This window comes from Phalacrocorax aristotelis, chromosome 2 (genome assembly GCF_949628215.1).
Source record: "Phalacrocorax aristotelis chromosome 2, bGulAri2.1, whole genome shotgun sequence".
NCBI lineage: Eukaryota > Metazoa > Chordata > Aves > Suliformes > Phalacrocoracidae > Phalacrocorax > Phalacrocorax aristotelis.
In genome coordinates this window covers 48,647,341-48,666,921 of record NC_134277.1, presented here as the reverse complement: position 1 = coordinate 48,666,921, position 19,581 = coordinate 48,647,341, and the positions used below count along the sequence as shown (strand labels likewise).

Sequence of the window (19,581 nt, the reverse complement as noted above, 5' to 3'; positions counted from 1 at the left end):
GGTGGTTTTTGGAGTCAAGATCTCGGGCCAGATGCTGGCTCCAAATCCAGCTAATTTGTACTGCCTCAGAAAACCAGTTTTGTTGGCTCTCTGGAAGACTCTACAAAACAAGAGTATGCTACAGCGCAGCCTTGCTGTAGTTGCCCCAAGCTGTTCCATCTCTTCTTCCACAACTAATTTGGGCCATTGGAAATGGGATCAGAGCTGGAGGCCCACTTTGTCCTGCTGTTCTTTGGGGCTGTGGCTGGATTCTGGATAGGGGCGTGAGCTGAATCTGTCCCCAGAAGGCAAAGCTCCTGCAAAGACACCCTTAATACATCTCTTCCTGAGATACCTTGGCTTATTTTTTAATGTTTTCATGGAGAAACTAGCATGTCTTAAGGGTGACACAAAAATATCACTGCAGAATGAGCAGCTGAGAGTGAGGTGCAAGGCTGGGAGGCAAAGACCCTGTGTCAAGGCATACAGGAGGAGTTTGGCTTGCTCTCAGGATTGATTACACCCTTGGTTACCGCATGGTTGAGGTAACCTCAACCTTGAGGTTGGGGTAGTTAAGGTTCCTTGTTCTCTGCTGGGCATCACTCATGGGAAGGTCTGATCTTCACAGTACTTTGTCTATGTAGTTTTGGAGAGCTACAGGGTACTGGGTGAAAGCACGCATGGTTTGAAATGTTTCTCCTCTTTTCTGGAAGAATGCAGAGTAGCAATTCCAGGGCATGGGAGGAAGAGCTGACAAGAGTTGATAGCAGAGCTGAAGGTGTGCAGAAGTCCTGCTACCAGCTCTGCAGAGCCAGACAGCTATGCAGCTGTGATGCCAAAAGTGGAAGCCGGGGCAGATAGTCAAATAGGCTTTGCACAAAGGGGAACTGAATGCTCTGGGCCAGATTCTGCTCTCGCTTTACAGCAGGTAAAGTTAAGCATTAGCTGGTTGCATAAGACCAGCTCCATACCCAGCTGGCTACACTGGCAGCAGAGCTTGGTTCCTTGGGTCGGCGCAGTGCAACAGATGAGGAAGAGGCGCTGGAGCACCTCATAGCAAAAAAAAAAGAAAGACCAGCTCAAGCGTGACCAAGGCTAAGGACCATGCAAGACTTTTGCCCCATCACTTGCTTTCTGTTTCCCTCTCAGTACCGTGCTGCCCATCCTACCCTGTCCTGGGTGCCCATGGCCTCCATGGATCTCCCCTCACCATGCCCTGAGCTTGTGCTCCTGCTGCTTCACTTTCTTTACCCAAGTTCATTGCTCAGCTTAGCTCTTTGCCTGTTGTCTGCAATTTGTGGCTGACACGCTACACTGGAGGACAGAAAAGAGGAGCTAAGATCCCTTTGACTTTTCTCTTGAACCCATGTTAATGAAGGCAGCCAAGCAGCTGTATGCATGTGAAGCTCCCACTTCCCAGTGGTGATGGGATGGCAGGGGAACGGCTGCATTCACTACACTGTCAGCCTGTGCTGTGGAGACTTCCCTTGCTGGAGGGCCGTGGGCAGCAGAGGCAACTTTGGGCTGCATCCTGAACCCCAGGATGGATGCCATCAGCACATGCTGTCTGTATGTCTCCTCCAGCTGCTCTTCTTGGGGCGCCTGGATGACCCTTGCCATACTCAGCTCATGGCTGCCACTGATGTCCTGTGGTGGTCTCTGACATTCTGTGGCAGTCAGAATGTCATTACACCACATTAATGGTGTAATGTGAAATCCATGGGCACTCTAGGACCCCATCGCATGATTAGAGGCAGATAAGTTGGCTGACAGCTGCAGCAGTCAGGGAGACAACAGCCCTCATATATTAAAACATACAGAGGCACTCTTTCCAGAAAGCTGGACTATATCTGACTATCTGGTGATGGGGGGAGCCTTGATGCCCAAAGGCAACTAGTGCTGTCCCCACGCCAGCCTCCAGCTCCTGCCATCTGTGCATCCCTGCAGCCTCAGGAGCCAGCAGCTGCTGCCCCACGCTGCACCACTGAAAGCTGCTCCATCCCAGGCTCCTGCACGCTCCTGCCAAAGTGCGTGCCGCCGGCCGAGGAGGAGGAGGAGGAGGCTGAAGCAGAACCGAGCTGGGAGGTAAGTAGTGCTTGCAGGTGTGGGAATTTGTTTTACCTACCCAGTGTTGAGGAAACTTTACTGGAAGGGGACTGACCAGTGGTGTTATTTTATCTTTAGGACAGTCTGTTGTTTTCCTTCTCATATTCGCCCGTTGTTTTTTGGACTCCGTGAAGCCTAATTGCTGCTGCATGTCCCCTCCTCCCACAGCTGTGTTTGCATTGTCTTAGAAGCAGCTGTGTCAAAAGTTGGTTGCTCCTTCCCCCGCAGATGATCCCTGTATTTTTGCACCCATGGCTCTGGGTGACAGTGTCCCAGCGCATCTGTCAGCTCTGCAGTGCTTCTCACCTTTTGTAATCCTGTCCCTAGTGCCTGTGCCGGAGATGAGAAAGGATTTGAAGCGCAGGCATGCTAGAGAGGGAAGAGTGTAGAGAATGCTTTCAGCTCAGGTGCTGCATGTTCACACTTCGGTGATAGCAAAGGGCCTGATCCTTTCTCACCTGGCTAGTTCTCTGAAAATGCTTCAAGTGAAACACCAGAATATAAACCCTGGTATCCCTGACTGCCAGCAGAGCTGGCTGCCTTTTATGAGAGCATGATTTTCTCTCCATGCATGGCAATTTCCTCCCTGGTGCTCTTGCACTGCTGGTAAGCCCTCTCCTTTCAGTGCCCCATGCGCTGCAGCCACGGAGCCAGAGCGGGATGTCAGGGCAGCAGCAGGCAGCGGCTGCCTGTCCAGCCGCCTCTCTTCCCTGCCACCTGTGGCTCAGCCCTGCACCGTACTGCTGTGTCGCTGCACAGTGAGCCAGCCACTTTGCTGACATTGCTGAAATTTTTTTTATCTATGGGAAGATTGGACTCCTTTTCTTTTTGCATAAGATTGATTCTCAGGCAGGGCAGGCAGACCTCTCTGCTGTGCCCCTTGTAATGCATGCTTCAGGAGAGTACGGTCATGCTGAAGTAGGAGTTGCTAACTGTAGTTATGGCTATGTTTTGCTAGACCAACCTCTCTGAGTCCTTTCCAGGTTCCTCAGTTAGTTTTTTATTGGCTGTGTGCGTACCCAAAAGCCTGCGTGAACTTATTTCCTGAAGAGTTTCTTGGAGGGCTACAAAGAACCCTTGGGATCAGCATTTTGATGGCGGGTGGTGAATGCTTCTTCTGACATGGTTCTATAACACCTGAAGGCTATTTGCATGATCTTGTTGGACACCAGCACCCTCAGACCATAGTTTAGGATCCAGGACCTAAGATATAGTAAAAAACAACTTTGTATTAGAAGTGTGTTTGGATGTCGGGCTTGTAGACGATTCCGAGGGCTCAATTTTTAACACAGCAAGTTTTTGTCACAGGTTTCTAGAGAGCCTGGCAACAAATGTGTAATTTCTCTATGCAGTCTCTACATCGTCTTGTGCAATAGAGGAGTAAAAAGGTGTGTTTTATACCAAGCTTAATGCTTCTGAGAGCATAAATGAAATCATGTTCAGGGCACGCTCATAATGTTGAATAGAGTCCCTTACTGGGAAGTACATTAAGTGTTAACCTCCTGTGGCATATGTGGTCAGCTACTGTTTGATGGCTTATCAGAATACCTATTCACATTTCAAGGGGAAAAGAAAACCCAAAACATCATGTATATTTTTGTTTTTAATGGTGGGATTTCACTTTGCTGCCTTGGAGATTGTATATATTTTATTACATTACAATGGAGAATTTCTGTTTAAACTTTCTGGTTTTAATTTTCCAAAACTGAAATGAGACATAGCAGGAATAAACAAGGGTTGTTCTGTTCCACCTTCAACCCAATTTTGCTGATAAAAGTCCTACATAATGAAAAAGGCAAGCTTTCTTTGTCCCAGCTTACGACAATTGTCGTTGGCAAAGTGAGTTGCAAAGGTTTCCCACCTTTGTGCTGGCTGCCCCCTCCTATGCCAGCGCTCTTCCTTAAGGAAAGCTCACACCTGGAAGGGTTTTCCGAATTTGGAATCACTGGCTTTGAACATATTTGATAAAATAAAGACGAAGCAAGCAGAATGGCATTTTGGGTAAAAGAAGCACAAGCACCCAAACAACTATTTTTTGTTATTGGATAGTCAGTGTTATTTGAGACTAATTCAAAAGCTTTCTTCTTCTTTAAAGATTACCTAAAGATTGTGGCTCAACTGTTGACTTCAGTATTTCTCAGATGTCCTTTGCTCTGTCCAAGAAATGCCCACACGTTACTAGTAATCTTGCCTATGAAAGCTGGTCTTGTTTGTTCCTGGTCAGAAAGACACATTCATACCTAGTGATTTCAAAAGGTTAATGAAACTTTTGACTTTTTACTCTTCTGCCTACAAACTTATATGAGGAGAGTTATGAAATCTTGATGGTTCTTGGAATGATTTGAACCTGTCAGCAAAAGAAATTCTGGGTGTTGTGAAAGGCAATATAGATTCTACCTATGCAGTGGCACAAGTTCATCTGCCTTGTCCCACTCATTTGAAACCCACAAGAGCCCTTCTTGTGCTTTCAGTACACCAGAAAAACAAGAAACTACAGTTTGGTAATGAGAAGAAAACCTGCACCATGCATCTGCATACTGGAAAGACACTCCTCCTCCTCTTCAGCCCAACTTCTTTGCTGGACCTGGTATTTTTCAGAACATTTTGGGCTGTATTTCTTACCTTCATTGAGCTGTGTGTGTCCATCCCCAGCCCACAGGAGACGAGGACAGTGTAGGTGGTGTGAGTGTGAGCTCTGCTTTATCCTGGCTACCCTAAGGGATCCTCCTTGCTGCTAAGGCAAAGATGGGGTAAGAAGGGTTGATGTATAAAGTGCTGCAGCCAAAGCCACGCTTGCAGCCCCAGAGCCCCAGGCTGTGGTGGGAGGAATGCCTGCGTCCTCTTCTCCCCACAGCTTCACCCTGTCCTGCCAGCATTACTGCCAGCAAACCCTGCCATGTCTCCCTGTAAGCAGCCCGCCTTTGGGTTTGATTATTTGCTTTTCTCAAGCAGCACCATGCAAGATCGAGAGTTTAAACGTGGTGAGCATTGATCCCTGCAGGGTTTGTACCTGCCCCACTGCCTACAGCCCAGGACAAGCCTAGAGTATCTGCTGAGCAGTAGCCCAGTCTGCCCTGCTTGCTCCTGATGTGTCCAGATGGCTTGCTGGGTCCATGCTAAGGTGCTGAGCATGGGTAGCCTTCCTTCTCCCCCAGCAAGCTCTGGTACAAAGGTTCAGCGTGGCTGCACTTGTTTGCAGCTGTGTGGATGGTGGACATGGCTGGCGTGGACAGCAGGCTCTCTGGTGGGTCTTTGATGCTGAAAGTGAGTTCCCAAGAGCCTTGTAGTGCAGCTCTGGAAAGAGAGCTATGCCCCTCTCTCTCTCGACCAGAAAGGTTTGAAAGCTCTTTCTGATACCAGTGAAAAGCCCCTGAGTTGCAACATCTAATCATAGCACAAAAATGTGTTAAATGTCTATTCGGCAGGGTAAAATCCTTTTGGCCTTACTTTCACCATTGTGAGCTTGACCTGTGGGCTTCCAGTTTATGCCAATGCACTTGCCACGCTTTTGTTGCCATGCTCTCACTGCCAGGCCCTTTGACTCACCACCTCTTGTAGAGTGGGTTGAGCTAATTGTGAGGTTTTCAACACTTTGTATCTTGCACATTTCCTGCAAGAGGTGGCAGAAAAATGTGTTTCCTGAGATGAAGTAAGCGAAAAAGAATATCTATAAAAAACAGGCCAAAAGAACCTGAAAAACCAAGAAAAAGAATAAAGCTGTTCAGCAGCTTCCTGTTTACCAGCGGTTCAGATACAGATTTATCAGCGGCATTGCTGAGCTCTCCTCACACCTCTTCTCAAACCGCAGCCGTGTAGGAGGTGTGTGCCACCCCAGCAAATCTCTCTTTATGCCCCTGTCGAGAGCAGAGGCCTGAGGGAAAATGGGAAAGACAGGACAATGCTGCACAGGTGCCTGCTTTGAGATTGTAGCCACTGCAGTCTGGATGGGAAGCAGCAGCAGGATGGGACCATTGCCCAGATTTTGCTGCGTGATGCTCGTGTGCTGAGAGCAGCCTGCCCTGGAGAGGTGTTACTAAAGTCAGGTTACGCCTCCAACGGGACGTGCTGCCAGCAGCAGCATGCAGGTTTGAATCCAGGGTCCCTGAGTCGCCATACTGGTCTTAAACCATGGAGGTTTCCCTCTTTTAAGGGCATGGTTTCATATGTTGAAACCCTTTTTTCTTTTTACGATCTGATGAACGTCCAGAGCTGCTTCCACGGGAGGCTCCTGTGGTCTTGAACCGTGCTCGAGAGGCGGATGTGGGCACCGGTGACCACACAGGGAATTTCCCACCTTGCAGCTCCCCGGTTCCTCACAGCCACAGGGCCAGCGTGGCCTGAGACTAGCCAGGATGCAGAAGTGGTGCAACCACTGCACCGCAGTGGTGCACCCTTGCAGGGGTATCACTGGAACCCGGCCATGGGCAGGCACCCTGCCAGGAACCAGCCTAGCCATTTAACCAAGTAGCTAATTGAGTGCCCTCGCCCACACCCCAGCCCCACGTGGTTTATCTGCATTCCAGAGAGCCAAGAAGTGTTGCACAGGGTTAGGTGGCATTGCTGCGGTGGGAGGAATCCTGCCCGGTTTCGGTGCTGGAGCTCATAAACTTCACGCCTGAATGGCCAATGAGCCCTGAGAAGAAGGCCCTGAGAGTCTGCACGCAGGTGCGTCATGGTTCTCGGAGGTCTCTGACTGGTGCTCTTTGGCTGGGTGTCAGGAGCAGAGCTGTGCTCTGGCTGGGCAGTGAGGTTGCCCCCTCTGCAGACTGGGCACTGCTGGGGCCCTTTGCACCGAGCCTGTATGGCAAGCTCTGGTGGTGAGCACTGGGCAGCCAGCCAGCACAGGTAGCCTTGATAATCTGGTGGGGAAACATCAGCTTATGTCAGAGAGGGAATTATGTGCCAGTTAGTGTAATTACAGTTGCTGGAAAGCACTAGAAGGAATTAGCAGTCTGCAAGAAAATAAAAAGATTAAGAGCCGATACAGATTTGTAAATAAGCAGCTATGTCAATTCAGCCTCAGTTACAGCCTCGTGCCAGCCGGGCAAAGCAGTGGTATCCCATACCTCAGATCTGGCAAGGTTTCTGAGCATATCAAACAACCTTTACATGGGTGCGCAAGTGGTCAGACAGTCAGTCTCCTGAGCAGTTGCCACTGGACAGGATTGCTGCCCAGAAGGGTCCTGCAGCCAGGGCTGCGCTCTGCCCTGGTACGAGCCATCATGCACATTACTGCTCTGGATGAAGGGCTGGTGCATGTTTTTACTATTTTTACACATGCCACCACCTTGGGAGGGAGTGCAAATATACTGGGGGACACGATGGCTCCTCAAATTGACCTTGACAGATTAAAAAGCCTGGGAGCGATGGGCTGCAGTTCATTAAGGTCAAGCACCCACTTCTGCACATGGGTAGGGTCAGCCGAGACCACAAACACAGGATGGGGAAGGCAGCACTTCTGAAGAAAAAGATCTGGAGGCTGGCATCCAGCACAAGAGAAGCGTGAGTCACCAGCGCTACGTGATTGCAGAAGACAGCTACCCCAGGCAGGTGACTCTACCAGTCTGCTTTGCCAGGGGTAAAGCCACAGATGGGGCTCTATGTCTAGTTTTGGGCACTGCAGTGCAAAAAAGATTAAGGAAAACTGGACAGCCTCCAAAGGAAAACAGTGGCTACAATTAACAATTTAGAGAACATGGTCTAAATGGAAAAAGATGATGGAATATGAGCTATTAAGATTGAAGGGAAACATGATCTTAGAATATTTTAAAGCAGCTAGAAGAAAGTAGCAACTGTTCCTCCATGGGTAAGATAAATAAGTGACTCAAATCATACCAGGAGAGTTTTAGATTAAGTATTAAGGCAAATTTACTAGGAGTGAGTCTGGAGAAGCACTGGGATGGTTTGTAAGGAGAAGCTGGGGGAAAGCAGGGGCTGTAGGAGCAGGCTGAACAACCATGTGGCAGGAATAACAGTGGGACACTGCCCCACCTTCAAGACAGGGGATGGACTACATGATATCCCCGTGTCCTGTCCAGCCCTGTTTTCTGTGATTTCTCTGTTCTAACTCATTCTCACTCGCATCCTCCTCTGTCCTTCACCCTTAGGCAAAGCAGTGTCAGTTACTAATCTGAGAGATGCCCCCATGCCCTGATGTACCCAAGGCGTGGGACAGCAAAGGCTTAACAACCTCAGTGCTTTAGGGTGAGCAAAAAGGATCAGATAAGGGACAGATGGAGAAGTCTTTTTCTCAAAGACTCCATACGCAAGAGATGTATTTGTTTACTTCTTTCCATTCCACAATTGCCCTATCATAAAACATGAGTAAGAAAATCCCACTCACTGCTGACATTGTTATGAATGAGTTACTGTGCTGGGAGTTTTGCAATGCACTGATTTCTGCTTTGGTGAAACTAAGCAATTGTGCAAGGCTGCAGCTGTCAAAGCCATAATCTGTGTGGCTTTGGTGCTGGCAGTGAAAAGCAGAGCGTGGAGCAGAGTGAGCTGATCCAGACCTTACCAAGCACCTCCAGCTGCTTCTCTTGTACAAACTCCACAACCGTTTTTTGGAGGACTCTCTGGCTCACTGCCTTTTTTTCTGCACCGAGCATCTGCTGCAGGAGAGAGAGCCAGAGCAATGCCAAATAGGTTTTTCGTACGCCTATTTGTACATGGCTGCATACACAAGTACTTTGTTACAGTAATACAACTCCACTTGGGTGGAAGATGTCAATATTTTTGCTGACCAAGCTGAAAAGAAAAAGAAAAATTTCTGTCTGCTATCAGCAAAACAGACACATTATAGTTCTACTGGAATTTTTTTTAAAGTTTTGAAGCCTGCCTGTTTTTGAGGAAGAAGGGTTAGAAGAAGAGGTTATTTATAAAAAAATGCTATATTTGAAAATGACACATTTAAAAATGAAAAATGGCAATGTTTTTTCTGGAACTTGTCAGAATAGAGTACTGTGACTCTTCTCTTTTTTTTCCTCTAACTTGGAGGGGGGAATCCCCTCCAAAACAACTTGGAACTTTCAGAGATATTTTAGTCAACTTAAATATACCTTTTTAATTACAAAAAACCAATCACTCAAAATCTCACCTGGTCACAAAATCTCACCCACCTCTTTGTACACAGGCGTACAAGTATGTTATCCCCATTGAGAAAGAGAAATGAACCATTCTGTCATATGGCATATTTGTGCCTCTACAGTGGCAATGGTCTGATTAAACAATTTTGATTAAGATTATGTGGTCCTACTAAGATGGTGTGTTGATAGCTGACACTGATAGACCCAAACATTGTGGCAATAACTGAAACAGGCAAGGATCCCTCAACAGACAGTGCCTGTGCAGGGTTACCTCCTGTACCTCCCAGGTGACTGCCAGTCCTGAGCACCCAGGGCTTGGTGTCCCCTTTGCCCACGCCTGCTGCCCCGTGGGAGAGAGGTGCAAGGGATTCACTGAGGGTGTTGCAGCTGCGGAGGAGCGCTTGCTGGTCCATGCAGGCAGCAGAGACACCTGGGAGAGGGTTGTTGGGGCAGAGAGGTGGCCAGGAAGAGGAATTTGGGTTGGGAGGTTCATCAAGGTGCTACCTGCCATGCTGCTCCCATGCTGTGGAGGACTTGCTCGCCCTGACCCCCACCTCTACCTTCTCCTGCAAAGTCGAGCTGTTGTCATTGTTCTTCCCACCAACAGTGATGATTGCTGGTATTTTACAAGCCATTTTGGCTGAGCAACCCAGCATCTCTGAACATCACGTATCCCCTGTTGCAGTTAATCCTGGTTTTGTTTCCCTGCTGAACTAAGTCACCTCTTCCCTCCTTTTCTAATATGACAGAGTAAGCCCTCTGAGATGTAAAGTGAGAGCTGATTTGAAAGGGAAAGGCCTCTTTTGACTAAACAGCTCCTCTTATTTTGCTGTCAGGCAAAGGCAGGGGAAAGTGCTTTTCTTGGATAACAGCACCTGACTCAGCTGGTTACCATCGCTTTGAGATGGATGGAAGCGGAGCATCGCATCGAGGCAAACTTGTCCTCCACTTTCCAGCTGGGTGCTATGATAGTGAGGGGATCCAGGAAATACTTGGTCTTTTCTTGGGAAATATCCTACCAGGCAGGGTATCTCACTCTGCTTTTATTCCCATCTTTTCCTAACAGCTGCTACACCAACACCAGAGCCTGTGCCATGGTGTCAGACAGGTGCCTCTTATCTGCCCTGCCAGCCAGAGCCATAGCATGGCTTGCCTGATGCCACAGCAAGTTCTTGATGGTGGTGTCTTCTGATGCAACCAGTTTCCTTTCTGTGTTCAAATTCAACTCATCTAGACTGTCTGTAGGAGGAAGGAGTGGTTTCTACAAGACGAGGCATAGCAGTTTTGCAGCAGCTAAGCTGGCTGTTACCCCCAGGCTGAGGAGCTGCAGTGGTGGCATGGGATAAGAAAAACCCTCTGGGACTAATGTCAGAGGCTGAGCTAGTGTGCATGGGTGGTCCCCTGTTGCCAGTGAATGTGTCTTTCTATAGGAGCTGCAGATGTGGCCATGCTGTTTGCTTCACAGCAAGATTCATTTTGGTTGTGCATTTGCCACAGCCTTTCATGTAACATGGAGCTTCAGTGGAGCATCACTTTCCTGACCTTCAGGATCCAAGTAGTTTGGGAGGGTGGAAGTCTGCCTTACTCTGATGTGCTGGTCACTTCTAGGCTTACAGTGTTTTCAGCTATACAAAGCATTGTGTTTTTTTCCCCACTGAAGCAACTATTCTGGCAGAAGATAAAACAGCAGAAACCATAACTGCAGAGTGTAAATATAAGAACCACTGCGGTGGCGATGGCAGCAGGCGCAGCTAAAGAGGAAGCATGAGTGGTGTGGTGCACCGTCTCGTGATGTGAGAGTCATCAGCACTCACTGGTTGTCTGGGGCCGCTGTGGCTGCTGCAGGCTGACCATGACAACCACCGTTAAGACAAACCAGAAGGCTCCTCCTGCAGCAAGATTTTCCCTGTATAACCTGAGTGGTGACTGAGATGCCTGTGCACCAGCAGTTTCACGAAGTGTGATGCCATGCAGCTCTTCTCTCCTGCAGCTCACGGTCCTGGCTGGGCACACGGAGCATGGCACGAGACATGGCTCTTGCACCCAAACCCAAACTTGCCACAGGCTGGAGCACCAGAGATACCAACAGTCAGATGTCTCTGTTTTGCTGTAAGGTATTTCTTTCTCACAGGAAAGCCCACAAATATATGAAGAGACATTGCTAGCACTGGTATTAGTGTCCAGCTAAAAATCATCTGGAGGGATGCTGCAAGGCAGCAGCCAGGGCTACTGGAGATGGGAGCTCTAGGGTGAATTTTGGATGGGTTCTTAGCAAACAGATCTGAGATTTCCCTGCCTTCTGGGTCCCACCCAGCACCTTGGGAGCACCCTCGAGGCCATGGGAAAGACTGCACGGTGCCTGCTATGAAAGCCTCTGGGTCAGGCATCCTCTCCACACACTTAACCAAGGACCATTTTACACCACCCGGCTTGCTCTCCTCCCACAGGAAGGCTGCTGTGCAGCCCCAGGGCCCTGCTAGCAAATGCCCTTGAACCCAGGGGGTAACATGTAAATATTGCTTTTATATGCCTGTGCTTTCTATAAGGTGAGACAACCCTCCTTTCCCCTAGCCATTTCCTCGCTGGGTTGTCTGTGTGTAGCAAACATACCCCTTCCACAGCTTTGCTTTACCACACTGAGCCCAGCACTCTTGCACCACTCCTCCTGCCACCTTGCAGCCTCTCTGCATCTCTTTCCTTTAGATCAGCACTTTCGAGTGCAGGTGACCTTTAACCTATGTGTTCATTTTTTTCTGCCTCTTGCTGGCTTACCATATGTTCTGCTTTGTTATCCTCCTCAGATGAGCTTTAAAGGGCTGTTTGTTGGCTCGGTAGAAAATACCCATTTGCCAGTGTGGCCCTTGTGTAACTCAGGATGTAGTGGATGCTATTCACAGACTGAAAAAGTGTCACATACAGGTCATTAGAGCCTGGCTCATAGCCGATGGTGGAGAAAATCAGAAATGCGTGCCTCCCATCCTCCTCCGCCAGATATCCTCCTCTGAGGTTTCAAGGGAAGTTTAGCATACCGACAGGTTTCAGCACGCCACTTCTGTGAACACACCAGTGGTTATTTATCTCTACTGCCCTCCAGCCCAGCAGTGCTCTGTCTGCCCATGCTCCTCCCGACCTACCTGTAAGAGAGTGAGTACGGCTCAGCATGGGGAGAAGAATAAAAATCTGCCTCCGGTTCTTCCCTGTCCCCCAACCGTGGCATCTCCTATTAGTTTTCATCATCATAATTATCACCCTTTCAGCCAACAGTTCCCAAATCCACCCCTGTGGTGCTGGCCTCCCCTCCCATCCACCCTCATACCTGCAGGTCAGGGACAACACCTTTCCAAAGCCATATTTGTCATCTCCTAAACCTGTCTCCACTCCCTTCCTTTCAATGCCTTCAGCAAATCATATCCTCTGTTGCCTTTAATTAATTTTCTTGCTCTGTTGAGAAAATCTTGGGGGATGGCTGTGTGTCAGGAACACCGACCACCCCAGAAGCGGTGCAGGCATGTAAACCTTTCTGAAAGCCAGGCAGGGTCAGGGACTTGAACGTATATATGACTTCTCAAAACACAGTAAAGCTGCAATTGGAAATGTTACATCAGACTCTGTAATTCTGCTGTTTTCCTCCAAAACACTGGCACCACCACAATTTCTCCTCCCTCTCCTTATTACCAAGCTGTTACCCATATGCCCAGTGCAGTCATCTCTGGACTGCCCAAAGAACAGCAGTCAGCCATCCCCCAGCCACGGCAGTCACCAGGCCTGCTCACTTGTATCTTATCTTTTTTTGATTTGAATACAAGTTCTGTTGCTTCCCTTTGAGGTCCTCTGCGTCTTCCTGCTCGCTCCAGCTTTCTCCAACACACAGAGCTTTTCCTCTGATGTTTCCCAGCCGCATTCTTCCAGCTTCATGCCTTGCTTTGCCTGGCCGTGCAGAACTGCGGCTGGTGAAAATACATGGCTGGAAGATTTCCCAATTAAAAAAATATATGTTTTAAATGAACTGAAATATTTTTGCAAAATTGTAATACATGCAACAGATAAAAATATAAGACTTTTTTTGTTTTAGAATATGTAGAAATGTTTTAAAATGCAGATGTATTTTTAATGGAAGCTTTCATTCTTTTATTGGTTTCATGTCAAACTACTGTTTAATTTTTTTATATATGTTAATGGCTTATCAGCCAAACTAATGCAAAAAGCATCCAATGGAACAGGGGGCATCTTTGATTGATTGATGTTTTGATCATAAGAAGAAATAATGAAAGCTGACCTTATTGATTTCTAAACAAAAAAGTAAATAGAATGGAGTTACACTATGTTATACTGTATGTCTGTAACAGTAGAACATACTATTGACATATTAGTCATATATTTAATATATAGAGAAGAGAATAAAATTCTGTTACAACAACGTTCAAAAGATAATTCTGAAAAAAAAAAGAAATTGAAAAAAAGGAGCTGGTCTTTCTTATGTAATGAGATCAACTGGGTACTTGGAGGCAGGGTGATGCCGTGGTCATCGGTACCATTTTGAATACCTCAGGGGACAGGTCTTTTCTTGCTACTGTGCTACTGACTACTGCCAGATCCTTCATTAGGTTGCTTCTTTTTTTCCCCAGTCCATTTTCTCACTTTTTCTGCCTGTAGTAATTAGCTCTTCTCTTCCTTGAGACTGTGTTTCACTATTAATTTATGCAACAGCCAGCAAATTGGAAAGCTACTTTGGATTGGAGCTGCTACCAAAGAATAGGTTAATAACTTTAATAACAGTCATGCTTGCTTGAGGCTCTTGGGCAAATCTCTTGCATTCTCTGTGCTCCTATAAATCAAGAAAATGCTTGAGATCAATGAGTGAAAAGCATATAATTTGGCTGACTTATGAAGCAACACAGTTTAGAGTATTACACAAAACAAAAATAGTTTAAAGTTATTGAATAAAATAAAAATTTTCAAGCCTGTCCTTCTTTCAATAGCTTGTCCTGACCGTGTATCGTAAATGGACTAAAATATACTTTAAAAAACCCCAAGGTAGCAAAGAAACTCTGAAATATCTCCACTTGAATAAAAGCTGCTTAAAAAATGATTGCAAAGAGGTATCAGTAGCTGTGAGTTCTTATTTTGCTCAGAAAGTTAATACACTACTAATGGGGAGGGACATAACTGGACTGCAGTATACAAGTTGATATGATCTGAAGGAAATGAAAAAGTAAAGTAATGCATCTCAGAAAAGTATATATCAGCTTCTGTAAAAAGTTGCAAATTTATTAGGGTGTGTTCTGTGATGGAGATATCTGAACTTTTAAATTTTTTCCTTACATCATGGGTGGCTGCGAGGAAGCGGCGTTTAGCAAATGCATTAAAAGGATATCACCTGGTCATGTGCTACCTTTACTGTCTTCAAAAAGAGCCGCATTTGATTTTTGTTTTGCAGAATGTGTTTGTAAGCCTTCTCACCTCTTTTCCTGTTTACCGCAGCTACAAAACATTCTATTTGTCTAAAAACCAATTCTGTAACGGGCAGCTGCCCATTTGACATCCGTGTATCACCGATCTCAGCCATCTCCACAAGTTATGGAGTAAAACTCCAGGGGAACTCCCAAACCTGAGAGAAGACAAGGAGGACACGGTAGAAGGAGAAGGCGACTGGAGCCAACTGAGAGAGTCGAGGCTTCTTGCTGTCAAAGGTAAAGTCCATCCATATTTAATCTGCTACTCTTGAAAGTAATGGGCTAACTTTGGCAACGAGGGGAAAGGGACCTGCAACAGACACTTCTCTCCCAATACCCTCCAAAACCTGCTTCTTCAGTTTGGCTGTTTTGCCAGCTGATGTGGAGAGGGGGCAAAAATGGAAAATGCTGTGCCCTGGTCAGCAGCTGTCAAAGGCATTACTGGTGTAAAGGTGGTCTGGAAGTCTAAAGTGGAGCATCTCCAGTCTCTGTTTAGCCCAGGAAAAATCCTTTTGAAGTTCACCAAAATTAGACACATCATATCTATAAATCTATAGCTATCTGTTTGTATCTATCAATGAGTTTATAGATCTATATAACACAATGTTCATTATTTTTTGAAAATTTTTTACTTTTGGTCGTTGAACCTATGGACTGCTTTGAAGGCATCCCGGAGAGACAGTTAAAAGCAAGCCGTCACCACAATACTTACAGTTACAGTGTGTCGGGGTCACACATCAAAAGCGTTAGCAGGAAATATTTTCTACCCACATCTGTTGCTGCGTGATCAGCCATTATCTAGTGACTCGGCATCTTGATATTTAGGGGTTTATGCATGAAAACAAAGTTGAAATTAATAAGGCAGATGTCCTACCTACAGCTGAAAACTAAAGAATTATACTCTCAGTGTAGATTGCAGCACTGCTTTTCTCTCATCACTCATTATTTCTGAAGAAGGAACTCCATAGGGATGAGTGCTGTATTTGTAAGAGGTTTCTCTGTGTGGCACATGCCAATTGACTTTGGTGGAAACAGGCCTGGTGCGCCAAGAAAAGCTGAGGCAGGTTGGTGAGGCACGAGCATACCTGGAACAGAGCACAACCACTGACTCCACACCCCTCTATGCTGTGTGTACAGATCCTCCTGTTTCCCTGCACAAGGTGGCACATCTGGGCAAGAAGGGGTGAATTCTGATTCCTTCCTTGTCAATATGAAAATTTTCACCGTTCTCTCTTTTCATATACCGGAGCAGCAACTCTCAACTCAGGAGAGCATGACTCTACATTTAATGAATTAATCACTGTCATTCATATTATTGCTACAGCTTAATAGCAATGGTTATTACAAATGATTCTTCGCTCCTGGACACTCTGTGTCTTTGAAGATCTTTCAAGATGTGATCAACCTGTATGCAAGCATAACATAGGTGCAATGCACAATAAACACGGAAATGTCTTAGTAGTGACAAAGCAAACTCCTTTGAAATAGTGTCTTTTGAAAGAACCATTACTTCTTAAAATGTGACTTAACTGTGCAACACTGCAAAGCAGATCCCCTTTTATAGAGGTCATGAGGTGACATCGGAAAAAAAATACAGTGGCTAAAGCAGTGGCTCACTTTTGGAGAGCAGGTCAGACTATTTTAAAGCTGTCTTCATTGCAGTTCTTCAGAAATGACAGAGAGGAACCACTCCCCTAGATTATTTTGGTTTTCTCTAAACTAGATAACTGCAGTTGGGCAGAACAGACAGGAGCAATAAACCACTGTGTTTTAGCAATAGGCAGAGCCAAGCTGCTTGCCAGCTAACCTGGAGATCAGTGGCAGGCTTGCTGCAGCAGCCCAGAGTTCAGCACTGCAAGTGCCGCTGTGTGGCCCTGCCAATTCCTTACTGCTGCAGAGGTTTTTTGTATGTGATCCTGCAGCCACCCACGGAAAACTAACTTACATGTCTCTGCACTCCATGCCAGTATCTAGCCCGGATCAGCTCAGTTAAAAATGTGGTTATGCTGTTGGGTGATGGCTTCTTCAGTCACGACACTTTTATAAGGGTCTTTATGGTACAGGCGTAAAGCTTCCCCGCCCTGGGAAGCACAAGAAAATCTGGATTCATAGATCAGATACAGGTTTTCTACCATTTTGCACCATTACGACTATTCAGAACATGAATTTTTCCCCATCACTATAATGATGAGAGGCTAACTCACTGACACTGAGGCAGTTTTGGGGAAACCGAGAACATCCCAGTGTTCACACTTATGCATGTATAGGAATGACTGGCAGGCTGCAGGTGCAGCCTTTTGGGTGGTACAGCTGCTCTTTTCTAGCCGGTGAGAACAAGACTGCATTTTGCAGTCCCTCTCTGCCTGGAGGCTGACCCATGAGCTTGATGCAGCACAGAGAGAGGCAGAAGCCACCCTGGGAGTCCTGTGCCAGCACAGCCAGCCATTTATCCCTTGTTCTTTCCTGCACAGGTACCTGAGATGAATCCCACAAGCCAGTTCCTTGGCACAACAGAATATGACTATGGATATGATGAAAACACTGCTCCGTGCAATGAAGGAAACAGCTTTCGCAGGTTCAAATCCCTCTGTCTGCCAATCCTTTACTGCCTTGTGTTTGTCTTCTGCATTCTGGGAAACTCCTTGGTCCTCTGGGTTCTCCTGACCAGGAAAAGGCTGATAACGATGACTGACATCTGCCTGCTGAACCTTGCAGCCTCTGATCTCCTCTTCGTTGTGCCTCTCCCTTTCCAAGCCCACTATGCTTCAGACCAGTGGGTTTTTGGCAACACTATGTGCAAGATAATGGCTGGCATTTATTACACAGGTTTTTATAGCAGCATTTTCTTTATAACCCTCATGAGCATAGACAGGTATATAGCAATTGTCCATGCTGTCTATGCCATGAGGATACGGACAGCCTCTTGTGGCATAATTATCAGTTTAATCCTGTGGCTGGTGGCTGGCCTGGCTTCTGTACCCAGCATCATGTTCAACCAGCAGCTGGAAATTGAGCAGTCTGTGCAGTGTGTCTCCACATACCCCCCAGGAGACAATACCTGGAAAGTCGCTTCACAGTTTGCGGTCAATATCTTGGGCCTCTTGATTCCCCTTAGCATCCTTATTTGCTGCTACACCGAGATACTGAAAAACCTGCAAAAATGCAAAAATCGGAACAAGATCAAGGCGATCAAGATGATTTTCATCATCGTCATTGTTTTCTTCCTCTTCTGGACTCCATTCAACATCGCACTGTTCCTAGACTCCCTGCAGAGCCTGCACATCATCAATGACTGCAAGGCGAGCTATCAGATAGCCCTGGCCCTGCAGCTGACTGAAACCATCTCCTTCATCCACTGCTGCCTGAACCCTGTGATCTACGCCTTTGCTGGAGTGATATTCAAGGCCCATCTTAAAGAACTACTTCAGTCCTGTGTCCGTATCATCTCCAGCCCTGTCGGAGGTGCGGGGGCTGGTCAGTCATTTTCAATGGCCACCCAGCTCTCTGGCTGCTCTGACAGCACAGGGTTCCTGTGAGCACACCTGGGCTGCCTTCTGGTGCGAGAAGTTGGCCTAAGCTCTGACAAGGTCCTGGAGGTTGTACCATGTGTATCATCCTCTTGGGAGGACCAGTATATCCATGTCTCCTTTTCAGATATGCCGTGAACTTCAGCACAATAAGTGGCAACGTTATTTCCTGAGAGTGTCAGTGCATTTGTAAGATGGTGACGCTACAAGCTTGCCACAGAATGATTTTTAATTTTTAGAGCTCTTTTAATACATTTCAGTAAGCAGGGTGCTTCCTCTAGTAGTTATTTTCTGATAAAAGCATCGCTTCTGCTTCACCCTCAGATATACTCTGCCTTGTGGAAGCTGTTCCCTACCTGAATCCCTACATCCCTGGGACAGATGTGGGACACCCCTCCGGGAGGTGGGCAAGGGGACAGGCATGGGATTACTTCACATTGCAAAGAGGGAATCACCTCAGCCACTGTCACCATTCCCCCTTTGCTGTGGGATGCTCCCAGAGTCACAGCCGGGGTGGCCCTGAAGCTGCTGCTGCCCAAAGCAGCCTTTGGTGATGATGCCTCCAAAAATAGCAGAGCAAGGCCTCCAGGTGCCCCCTATACTGGCCACTCGTAGAAGCCCGTACACTTGAATGTCCTCATCAAAGCAGCCACGTAGTCTGCGTCACCATTGGAGGTGTGGGCCCTCGGACCCTGTGTCCCTGGCGCTTGCTCCTAAATGTAAGCAACACAAAATAGCATGTAGCACATAAGCTCTGTCTCTTTTTCTACACAGCATTATTTTCAAACTGTTTTTAAATGTTTTCTTTGAATAGACATATTAACTGCATCTTTTTATATCTTGGCTCCTGAAAGTCTTTCTGGTGACTCACAAACATAGATTAGGATAAGGAAAGGATGTTTTTACTGATTTTTGAGCTGGTATAACATAAAATACATCTGATGGAACTGAGAGGCACTCTGGAGCTCTCCAGCAAAATAAGTTTTGCCTCCAGTTTTCTGCTGAAGAATATTTGTTCTCAAAATCCCAATAAAAATTCACAGTAAAAAAATAACATTTATTTTGATGTACTATTACTGTAAATGAAATTTTAAGTTAAACAAGAGACTACCTGAAACCAGGAAAAACACAGCCGGGATATTGTCAAAGATTGTATTTCTGGGGTAATAAAAAATGTTATATGTTTTCTTAGTTCTACATTTCCTTCTGAAAATATAATTGTATTGTTTTATGTTTCCTAAAAATGTCAAATACATTTTTAACCTCAGTGGCAGATATTCTTGCCATTACTTTCACAGTACAGAAAACACTTTTTTCATTTATGATAGTGTAATCAACATTTCTAGGTTTTATTCCTCAATGAGTAAGGAATGCACTGCAGCTCAATTATGCCACAAAACATGGCAGTCAGGAGCCAAGTTTCCTGGT

General features: G+C 46.5%; 1 protein-coding gene across 1 annotated transcript; it reads left to right on the top strand.

Annotated features, from left to right (window-relative positions):
* Positions 1–2,010: 2,010 nt before the first annotated feature.
* Positions 2,011–19,419, top strand: LOC142053891 (C-C chemokine receptor type 8-like). Its single transcript, XM_075086125.1, has 3 exons — positions 2,011–2,064; positions 14,655–14,863; positions 17,098–19,419. The coding sequence occupies exon 3, from the start codon at positions 17,107–17,109 to the stop codon at positions 18,160–18,162; it is 1,056 nt and encodes a 351-aa protein (XP_074942226.1). The 5' UTR covers positions 2,011–2,064; positions 14,655–14,863; positions 17,098–17,106; the 3' UTR covers positions 18,163–19,419.
* Positions 19,420–19,581: the final 162 nt, after the last annotated feature.

What these genes read in the sequence shown, in the direction of transcription:
- LOC142053891 (XM_075086125.1), top strand. Translation starts at nt 17,107, where the DNA reads ATGAATCCCACAAGCCAGTTCCTTGGCACAACAGAATATGACTATGGA.